We start from the raw sequence: 12,047 nt of genomic DNA on the forward strand, positions 1-12,047 counted from the left end.
GCAACAACAGTCACAGCAGCAGGGGCAGATTATCAAGCTGCTTACTGCACTCCAAGCGCGTCAAGCGCCATAATGATGCCGCTGCGCATCCTAGTGTGGAACGCCGACGGCGTATCCACGAAGTTGCCTGAAGTAGAGTGCTTCGTGCGACGTCACGAAATCGATGTATTACTGCTCAGCGAGACACACTGCAAGGGGGCAGAGACGCCTAAGCTATTCGGATTTGTAGCCTACACTGCCAATGATCCGAGTGGTGGCAACGCCAAAGGCGGAGCAGCTATCTTAATCAAATCTAGCCTTGCCCACTTTCCGCTAACACCAATAGCCACTGCCAAGGTGCAACTTGCGCCGGCGGTTATTGAAACGGCACTTGGTCCTATAAGCTTTGGAGCGGTCTACTGCCCACCGAGATTTGCATGGACTACGGACGAGTTTAAGGACATTTTGGAAGAGTTCCAGACGAAGTTCATTGTTGCAGGCGATTGGAACGCATCCCACTGGCTCTGGGGTGCGGGAAGGAGCAACCAAAGAGGCATTGCATTAGCGAATCTCGTCCTAAACTCGGAGGTGGACTCGCTAGCAACAGGAGGACCAACAAGATACCCGTACGGCAGTAGAGGCTCACCAGGATACATCGATTTTGCACTGACAAAGGGTGTGCTGGGCATCCACGCTAGCATAAGTGCGGTTGTTGAGCTTAGCTCCGACCACCTGCCTCTGGTAATTACGCTGGATGCGGGGGCATCCTACCCTAAGATGGAGCGGCTTATCACTAGGCGTACTAACCTGGAGGTATTCCAATCGCAACTGGAGTCCACACTGCCCCTCCACACTGCCTTAAACTCTGGACAGGACGTTGATGATGCTATCGAACTGCTCACCAACAATATCAAGTCAGCAGCTAGATTGGCAACTCGCAGTATATCTCGGCAGCCCGCGGCAGATCGAATCCCAATAACCAGGGAGATCCTGCTGCTTATAGCTGAGAAGAGGCGCTTACGCACTAGGTGGATGAGGTCTCGGCACCCGTTGGACAAAACGGAATGGAATCGAGCGCTGAGTAGGCTCCGATGCGCGTTGGTGCTGCACAAAGCCGCATGGTTCGACGAAAGGCTTGCCAATACAGGAGTCGAAAGCGAAGCGACGCATTCGCTGTGGAAGGCCACGCGCGCAATCAAAAGGCGTTGCACGAGGAAGGCGCCTCTAGTCGATAGCAACGGGACATGGTGTCGGACCGACTTGGGACAAGCGGAGGTATTCGCTGCGCACCTCGCCGAGCGATTTCAACCATTCAAGCTTGCCAGCCTGCAACAGGTTGAAGAAACTCAGGACCAGCTGAACCAAGCGCTTCAAATGGATATGCCAATCACGCCGTTTGAACCCTGCGAGGTAGCCGAAGTCATTGTGCGCCAGAGTAACAACAAAGCACCTGGACATGACGTCATCTGCAACGCCACATTGAAGGCCCTGCCCAGACAAGCGATCCTCTACATAACGTTGGTTTTCAACGCTATTGTGAGGTTGCAATACTTCCCTTATCAGTGGAAGCTCGGGATAATCGCCATGATCCACAAACCTGGCAAGCCGGAAAGGGAGCCCGCCTCCTACCGGCCGATCAGTCTCCTCCCTTCAATTTCGAAGGTGTTTGAGAGCTCGGGATAATCACCATGATCCACAAACCTGGCAAGCCGGAAAGGGAGCCCGCCTCCTACCGGCCGATCAGTCTCCTCCCTTCAATTTCGAAGGTGTTTGAGAGACTGATGGCTGTCCGGATTGTAAGGATTATGGAAGCCCAGGGGATTACCCCTGAGCACCAGTTCGGTACCACTGTACTGTCGAGCAGCTCCATCGAGTCGTCGAGCAAATTCTGACGGCCTACGACAGTAAGGAATATTGTAACAGCCTCTTCTTGGACATTCGAGAAGCGTTTGATCGAGTGTGGCACATTGGACTCCAACTGAAAATCAAGCAGACGCTGCCTGCTCCATATTTTGGGCTGCTAAAATCGTACCTGGAAGGAAGGAGGTTCGCTGTGCGCTTTCATTCAGCAATTTCCACCGAGCACAACGTGGCAGCTGGTGTTCCACAAGGTAGTGTCCTCGGCCCCCTGCTCTACTGCCTGTATAGCCACGACATGCCGCAGCCGGATGTAAGCCTTTACGGGAAATCTATGTTGGCCACATTTGCCGATGACGTGTGCGTCACCTACAGGTCCCGATGCGAGCACGACGCAGCCGATGGTATCCAGGACTTTGCATACCGGTTCTCGGAATGGGCAAGACGTTGGAACATTGGCATCAATAGCAGTAAATCCAACAACGTCTGCTTTACTTTAAAGCGGAGAACGCCACCGCCCGTCTACATCGAGGAAGCCCCCGTACCACAGCCGAACGCAGCAAAGTACCTTGGAGTGCTTCTGGATCGCAGACTCACATTTTCCAAGCATGTGACCGACATCAGAACGCGCCTACGTGCTAAGGTGGCGAAGCACTACTGGCTACTTTGTTCGCGCAGTAAATTGTCGCTATCCAACAAGCTGACAATTTACAAACAGATCTTAGCACCAAACTGGAAGTATGGGTGCCAAATCTGGGGCATGGCATGTGACAGCCAAATCAAAAGAATCCAGGCTATTCAAAATAAGGTAGCAAGACTCATCACCGGCTGCGAGTGGTTTGTTCGAAACACCACTCTGCACAGAGACCTGAAACTAGCAACGGTTTTCGACGAAATAAACCAGCACTCGAGCAGATACCATGACAGGCTGGAGCGCCACAGAAATCGGCTGGCCAGCGCTCTAAATAGATCTCGCCCACCAAGGAGGCTCAATAGAAGGCAACCGAGGGATCTCATTACCCGATCTCCTTTGACAAGGGTCCGCAGAAGCTGACGCTTATCTTAAATCCTATTTGTTATATGTGATTGTTATGTAATTCTAGTTAAATTACTGTAAATTTGAAAAAGCTAACTATAGTTAGCCGGCGAGCCCAAAATGGGCTGAATTAATAGATAAGAAGGACACAAAGGGGCTTCATGACTTCCCCGTATGCCTTAATAAATAAATTAATTAAAAAAAAAAAAAAAAAAAAAGAAACGCATTCTTATCTTTTACTTTCTGAAGTTCTTCTTCTTCTATTTCATACGTATTTTATACAGGTCCTGTAGACTTCACTTTTAAAACTTTAAAAACCTCGGTAGACCAATTAGGTTACTTCCTTGTATTTAATTATTCTAACGAAATCCCTTCTGCAAATAATTTATGTTCTGGGAATATTTTTGGTATATTACAAACTGATTTTAAAATTATGTCTTTTCATTTTAATAGATCGGTAATAAGAATTATTTTATTGATCTACACGAAATATGATTTTATGAAACCATTTATAGTCACCCTCCATACTAAACATTTTCCACATACGATTGGAGTCTTCACATAAAGGAACCTTTAGGTGTATGGTAATGATTTATATGAAATTTTCTTATTCATTCCCTAAAAGTAGATCTGGCTGAATGTTCTTAGATCTACAATTACTATTTCTAAAAACAGTTGCAATTGCCTGTACTACATCTGGGCAGAGTTTATCGTAATCGCTTCTGCTTCCAAAAAAAATTAATTTTATATAAGTCTTCTAAACTTCTATCGATTTGTTAAAAATAAATAATTTCAGACCCAAGCTAACAAAAACTAACACGACCACCCTTTAAAGAATTCGCACATCCAGTATTTGAGTATGGGTATTTGATAGTCGGAGAAATCGATTTTGCATTCTGTTATCCGGACTCTAGGACTGAAAGGGGCTTATACTTTAGGGTGGTTGTCAATTTTTTAATATTTGTATAGTTAATGAATTAAAAAAATAATCATTTTCACCACCTTTTTATTCCTTTCCCAATTTTAGAACAAAGACAAGAACCGAATTAGTCAGAGTTTCTGCGGCTGTTATGGGTATCGAGTTCTCATATGCAGCCGAAACAGCATTTGTTTCCCCAACACTTTTAAAAATTGGAGTTGAGCATCAGCATATGACACTCGTTTGGGCATTATCTCCATTAGTTGGATTTTTTCTATGTCCAATTTTGGGATCTTTATCTGATCGCTGCAAACTGAATATTGGACGACGACGACCATTCATTCTTCTTCTATCAATTGGAGTCATTTTTGGTAAGTGAAATCTAGCAGTCTTTTTAAAAACCAGACATTTTAAAAAAATCAACATATAGTTAAAGGCGTAATAAAAAAATGAATTTTTGGTGGCTTAAATTCGTAGACAAATCAATATATAGATTTGTAAGATAAAGGAGTCGTTGAAAAGTATTTAACATGTAGATCGAACTATATTAATTATATATATTCTTGAACAGGATCACTGGCCGAGTCGACAAGGCCATGTCCGTCTGTCCGTATCCCAGGAACTATAAAAGCTACAAGGTTGAGATTCAGCATACAGATACTAGAGACATAAACGCACCGCAATTTTGTTGACCCATGTTCCCACTCCAAATCTACCGCCCTAAAAGCACCCAAAACTGCAACGTAGATGTTAGGTAGATTCACTAGGAACTATATACCCCTTATCTTAAATCATTGTAGATCTAACTATGAGTTGCATGACCCTTACAGAAAATTATGTTCTGACTAGAATAGACTTTATCCTATTATCTGTAATCTTGACTCTCTGCCGCTCTTAAAGCAATCAATTTTAACTTTTTTAATACATAATTAGATCCTACTAAGGAGTGGCCGTGGGACCCGTGCAAAAATATGTACCGCGTATTGCAGTTCCAACGCCATCCTGGCGGTCAGAACCAACCTCAGAACTACCAGCCGATCGAATTAGCCAAATTATAGATAATTGGAAATTTAAATATTCCTGATACTAGTCCATGTCCGTAGATGACTTTATTTACAGGATTCAGTCACTCACCACCAGACAGACCTTAGAAGAAAATTTATAACTACTTGCTCGCTATGCCAGTAATTTTTTCGAGGGTAGTGCTAGCGAATAGTTCTGGCGCTTCCACAAAAGCGTACCTGTGATCACTTGGCCACAAATAAGTTAAAGATGGGGAAACTAACTTAGAATTCCGAATGGCATTATGGCCATTAATGGCATAATAGCGCATAAACTTGCGCAACCCTTGCCGGAAGCAGCAACTGCTCCGAGCCAACTTGTTCCCAGACATTTTTTTTTTTTTTTTAAACTTATTGCGTTATTTATTGGATCTTCTCTTTTTGTGAGACTAACAATAATTATTCAAATCTTATTATATAACTCATATTAATTACAGTATGAAGTAATTGTATTAGTTAGAGACGGCCATAGGATTTCTTTGCTGGGCTGGAGAATCTTTGCGCTTCAGTCGGCTCTGACGCGCTTCAGTCAGACTTCGCGAGAGGATTTTCGTGTGCGGCGAGCTTTGCTTGATGTTTACTTTTTTTCATCTGAATTTCCTCATTGACAAGGTTTATGTGGAGTTCTCTATGGATGCTTTCGCTGCGTAGGTACTATGGTGCCCCAGTGATTGTTCGCAGAATCGTGGACTGAGCTCGCTGTATGATTTCAATGTTGGTTTTTGAAGCGTTTCCCCATAGTTCACAGCCGTATGTCCAGATGGGTTTCCGCACGGTATTGTAGAGGAGTACTTTGTATTCCAGACTAAGGGGAGAGTTGTAATTAATAAGCCAGTGAAGATTGGCTGCTTTGAGCTTCATATGAGTCCTCTTAGATTCTATATGTCGCCGCCAGGTGAGGCGTCTATCTAGGTGAACGCCGAGATATGTTACAACGTCTGCTTGTGGGATAAATGTATTGTTCAGGGTACAGGGTGGGCAGGTTTGTCTGTTCAGTGTGAAGGTTACATGTCTGCTTTTGGTCTCGTTTATCTTAATGCGCCAGTCCGCAAACCATCTTTCCACTATTTTAAGATGGCAGGCAAGTTGCTCTGTTGCCTTTGTAGCGCATCTAGATCGGCTAAGTATTGCGGTATCGTCAGCAAACGTAGAGGTTGTGAGCTGATAGTTTGTAGGCATGTCTGCTGTGAATAGGGTGTAAAGAACGGGGCCCAGTACACTCCCAGACATTTAACATGAGATTTTACATGTGATTATAATGTCTATTTCTCATATTGTGATTTCTGTCGCGCTGACTTCATCTCCTGAAACAGAACAGATGCCAAGGACAAAGCTCACGGACAAAAGCTCCGCCAAACCATAAGGTAGATCTTAATAAACCCAGTTGCGAAACAGCTTCCGTGGATCCAGCACATCAAATTTTAGTTACGACCATTTCGAGAGAGAACAATCGTTATAAGCTGATAGTGTAGAAACCATGATAGCGTTCAATGGAGTGTGTTAGGTGCTTTGTTCGATCTAAATAGCGCTTCACTGGCTCAAGTGCACCGTAATTCAGTAATCCAGTAAGCAGCGCAATAATTAAACGCGCGGCTCCCAAAACCCTGTTTGGATTGGCTCTGTTGGCACTGACTGTTACTCCAAGCCTTTGATCTGCATTATATAGTAGAGCTACAGGTGACAACATAATCCGCATAGTGAATGTTCTTTCGACATTCGCAAAAATCTCAGACTCCAAACTGTGTCGGTCATCAGCTTCCAGTTGCATACGCTTCAAGAACCTTTACAAAGGGTGAAAGTTATAAGACCACTACAGAGCAAGAACTAGCAGCTATTCAATGGGCAAAAATTTATTTCAGACCATATATATATGGTAGGCATTTCTTGGTTCAAAGTGGCCTCTGACATACCTATTTTCAATAAAAAATCCATGTTCCAAACTTACACCAATGCGGTAAGTCTTGGAAAATTTTACGGTAGAAGGGGGGAAGGATATCCATGTATGCTCTGTCCAGAATTACAATAAAGGAACTTAAAAATATAAACAGAATTATAAAGGAAGTTACTACCAGATATCAAAGTAGACAAGAATTCCCAAAGCAAGCTTCAAAAACCCAAAGTGTATTCTGAAATTAAAAACGATAAAGTACGAAAGGTAGTGACCTCGCATGTGCAAAATATGGAAAGAAAATCACTAGTTATAAAATTGGAAATCTAGGCTTAGGTCAGTTTTTCCAGTGGCTTGAAAATCATTCCCCTATACACAAAATAAGCCAAGTTAAAATGACACCGCGTAAAACTATCTTTGAATATATTTCAATAGATGATTTCGAAAATATGGCCAATTAAATATTAAAGGTATTGAGAACAGCGCTTCTTAGCCCGATGGCCAATATTGAAAAGAAAAAGAAGCTATAATGTTTACAATACGTACATTGTATGCACACCCAATTCAAGGAGGACATGCTGTCATTGCAAAAACATTCGCCAAGGTGAAATAAATTATTATTGGAAAAATATCTTGGAACACATAAAAGAGTGCAGAAAAAAAGCATGCCAAAGAACAAAAGTATTAATACATACGAAAACTTCAATGACAATAACAGAAACACTAGTATAGGCAGCATTCAATAAGGTACATTAGTGGGCATAAGTATTTTGACAAAATTGCCTGCATCTTTTAAAATTCGCTTGTGCTTGATAACAACCAGTGCGAATGATGATGAGCACTGCAAATTATGAATATTTAACACACAAATGCCTTTTTTTCTCTTTACTTACAAGAATGTATGCAGACAACCAACTTTGGTTAGATACAAGTATTTTGAGAAGCTCATTTAGAATATGGTATCCTGCTTTTAAGAACGTGGATATTAAAAGTTATTAAAAAACTAAAAATTAATTGATGGCCGTGTCTAAAAAGGCTCAGTTAAGTTTGATTAATAGATCATCAATGGTAGCACAATTTAATGTTGGAATTACATAAAAAACAATGCGGAAGAGTTTAATTTGTCGAGTCAATCTGTGTATTATCAAATTAAAAAGTTTAAAGAACATATTGATTAAAAAAAAATAACTAAAAAAAATTGACCTAAGCGCAAAACAACAATCGATTGCGATAAAATCCTTATACGGGAATTTAAAAAAATCGTCTTCTGAAACCCAAGCCGTTGCAGCTCAGTGGAAACTGACGTCAGCCTTCCGAAAAGTACGTAAAAGAAACGTAAGCCAATCAGTGACCGCACAGTCTGGCGACTTTTGAAGGAACAACAAGCTTAGAAGGTTGAAATTTGCAATGGAACATCTAGACAAGCCAAGTCATTCTGGAAAAGTGTTTAAATTGCCAATCAGAAAGTGGACTATGTTGAAGGCTATATCCTAGGCTATCCTGCGGATTGTAATGGTAACCATGAGAGGCCGAGGGGTATTATTAATTCTCGCCCCTCTCAGTACCCAAACACTGTGAATCGGGATCTTACTCTTCTATTTAGTTATGAATAATGGCGGTTGGAATCCTCTACTTTCGGTGATGGGGTGGGTCCGATTGCCTTCTATAACTGTCCAGACATACTATAATTTTCTAGGATTCCTATGGTAACTATAAGATGTGCATGTTAATGCAATGCAAAGAGGGAAAAAGACGGGGCACGCAAATTAAACCAGAAATATTTTACAGACTTCTGCAAGGTCTTTGGTGTAATTATACGACCATAATCTTCATGATAGCATCCTCGAAAATTCCTCGAATTGGCCATGTCAATTCAGGATAGCTACAGATTTAGTAATTTATGATTTCTTCAAGTTAGTATTACTCCTTTATTTACAAAAGAGGGTGAATGGCCTAAAAAATAAGACTAAGTAATAGTATTCATTTATGCAACTTCCTTGTGCGCTTACTCAAAACAAAATAACAAAAGTAAAAAAATTTCCTTCATTTACCTAAACTACTTTCGAAATTTCAATTCATTATCATTTCCTAAGGACTAAGAGTTTTGACAATGTTAATTAATTTTGTAAGGTCTTGTCTTAATGATTAGTTATTAGTTATTTGGTTTTCTACCTTAAAAGCTATGCATAATGTTAGTTATATTTTTACTAATAAGATAATGCTAGGATAGATGAGGTCACTTTATGCAAATTAAAAGTTTTACTTTTATTGATAATTTACCGTGGATGGTTTTTACCATATATAGGGTTGATTTTTAACAACCATTGTAACGTGATCTCTAGTAAGTTTGGTTACCCTCATAATTATGCCCGTTACTCATAGAGTAAAAGAATATACTATATTCGTTGAAAGCTATGTAACAGGCAGAAGGAAGTGTTTCAGAAGGAAAGCGTTTCCGGCTATATACAGTATATATATATTCTTGATCAGGAACAATAGCCGAGTCGATCTAGCCATGTCCGTCTGTCCGTATCAACGTCGAGATCTCAGGAACTATAAAAGCTAGAAGGTTGAGATTCAGCATACAGATTCTAGAGACATAGACATAGATCAAGTTTGTTGACCCATGTTGCCACGCCCACACTTTTGAACCATTTTTAAAAATTTTTCCAAAATTTTATCAGTCTTGTAAATTTTTATCGATTTGCAAAAAAGCATTTTTGCATCGCCCACTCTACATTTTTGAACCATTTTTCTTTATTTATTTATAATTTCATAAGTCTTGTAATATTGTATTGATTTGCCAGCAAACCTTTTCACACGCCCACTCTAACGCCTTACAGTCGCCAAACCGGTCATGCACACACTTAGAAATTTTTTTAATTTTGTTCTTATTTTATTCCCCAATATCTATCGATATCCCAGAAAAATGATAAAATTTCGCATTCCCATTCACACTAGCCAAGAATCTGAATCTTGGAATTCTACATAAGAAATTAGTATATATATACAGGGCGAGCTTAGCGAAAATATTATGCTATATCATATAGCTGCTATAGGAAGAATCAGTATAACATTGTGATTTTGTTTGAATAATCATTTTGTTGAAAACAATATTAAAAGAAAATTGTTCATTCATTTAATAACAACAACCACAAAATAATTTTTTAGGTTATATACATTGATATACATATTCAAAATTCAAAAAAATATATAATACATTTATATAATACATTTATTGAAGTTAAACTTCAGCCTGGGATTCGTCCACTGCACTGTGGTCCAGAATACGATTTTTTTTGGCATAAAGTCTAAAAATTGAGATACGGACTTGAAACTTTGTACATTTTGTTGTTAAATCACAAATAGTTTGCGCACACTAACTTACTACTAACTTAACTACTGGTATGACTCAGGAGTCAACGAAATTTCGTTGTTTTTTGTTTTTTTTTTTGTTTTAAAGTGTATATTGTTTTAAAAATAATCGCCCTCTTCTTCTTCTTCTTCTTCTTTCTGTGCTGTCTTGGATTTTTCAAAATCACTAACAAGAATTCTTATCTTAGACGCCATCCACTTGGCATCTTTGGAAGTAAATCAGTCTAGTTGTCTGTTACACTCGGGTAGAGTTAATTCAAAATGTACTATTTTTTTGTCAACCTCTTCTGTCTTTTTCGATTCCAGATTATTGTTGTTGATTGCGGAATAAACGTAATCTGAAACATAACTTATTTGACTATTGTTACGCCTCCAAATGTCCAGGAGGTCGCTATGCCTAAACTCGAACTTGCCTATATAAAATCAAATTTTTAAGAAAACTAGCAAAAATGGGCAAAAGATATTTCTTTACCGTCAAAGACAATAGTTAAAGGTACAAACTGACGTTTTTAACTTTTGTCAGAAATTGTCGGAAAATTAGTTATACTCCATGAAACACAGGGGACACGTTAGAATTTTCTGTTAAAATAAACATAAATTGGATGTCACACAACATAAAAACAGTACAACTATACATATATTACCTACATAAGTTAAAAACATCATACCTTGGCATTATTTTCCATTTTTTTCTATAATTTTTGGATGCGTATTAACGATTGTACTACGTGCATAAGTAAGCAAATAATTTCGCTGGAATTGCATTCTCTCAATCAGCTGTTTAACACTGCACCTTTCAAAGCTCATAAAACGATTTAGTGAAGCTTTCGGTCAATTTTGTTTTTGGTTTTTATTTATATGATCAATTTTCTATTAGAAAATAATTGCTAAAGGACGATATATTGACATAAAAATTTAGACTTTATGCCAAAAAAAAAAACGAATTCTGGACCATAGTGCACTGTAATATTTGGTGGATAGCTCTTATTTTTACCCCTAAGAATTTTTTGGTAGCTAGGCAGTAAGTCATATGCAGCTTTTGAATTTACAAATTTATGAATTGACAAGTATTGATGTTTAAATTTGTTAAATTTGTTTCCATCAATAGTGATATCACTTCTTCAATATTAGGTTGAGAATGTGATTTGAAATCAGATGTGATGAGATGATTTGAAATCAGAAGCAGCAGAGTCATCATGTTTTGCGATCTCGGCTATTCGTCGACGCTTCGTCCTTTTTGAACAGTCTGCCAAACTTTTCTTTGTACGGCCACGAGACAAATTGGAAATTGTTTGAGCATTCGCAGAAATGGATTTTTCAACACGGTTAAACGTGTCCGGTGGCACTTTTGCCAAAACTGCATGAACTTTATGCAAATTAACGCATTTATCAAGCCCATCCTAGTCTACCTCTTATCCCATATCTCTATTGCGTGTTACAATAGCATTCAACACATTAGCTACTTTTTCCTTAGGAGATTCTTCTTTTCCACACCAAATACCAAATGCATGCATACGGGAAAATTGGCATTGATAAGTTGTACATACATATGTACAAAAATAATAATAAATTATGGACAGCTGTCGGCACTTGAGTTAAACGTTTTCTTAATTTTAAAATGTTAATAAACAATGCACCAAAAGAATTATTAAGTTAAGTGGGAATAAACATAACGAAAACTCTGACGAAAGATAGCAAACATAAACAAAGAACATCTGCAACTATATACTAAATACAGCACTAATTTGCGAAAAACACAGAAAGTCGTACATATAATTTTTGTTTTAAAAATATACTAAGTCCCATTATTTATTATAAGAATATATTCTATTGCAGATTAATGTCGATTTATACGGTTTTTTATTGACTTTACTGACAGCTTCACTTGCGATTTGCCCACGCTGCAATAATCGATTGATATCATGCTGTCTC

The 12,047-nt window shown here is 39.2% G+C and overlaps 1 protein-coding gene across 5 annotated transcripts in view; it reads left to right on the forward strand.

Annotated features, from left to right (window-relative positions):
• Positions 1-12,047, forward strand: part of LOC117139679 (proton-associated sugar transporter A) — a 145,633-nt gene that overhangs the window by 54,816 nt on the left and 78,770 nt on the right. For all 5 annotated transcript variants that reach the window (XM_033302161.1, XM_033302160.1, XM_033302159.1 and 2 more), the window contains exon 3: positions 3,900-4,162. In XM_033302161.1, the coding sequence (XP_033158052.1) occupies positions 3,900-4,162 (263 nt within the window). The remainder of the gene's footprint in view (positions 1-3,899; positions 4,163-12,047) is intronic.

Source organism: Drosophila mauritiana, chromosome 3L, assembly GCF_004382145.1.
Source record: "Drosophila mauritiana strain mau12 chromosome 3L, ASM438214v1, whole genome shotgun sequence".
In the NCBI taxonomy this organism is placed as follows: Eukaryota; Metazoa; Arthropoda; class Insecta; order Diptera; family Drosophilidae; genus Drosophila; species Drosophila mauritiana.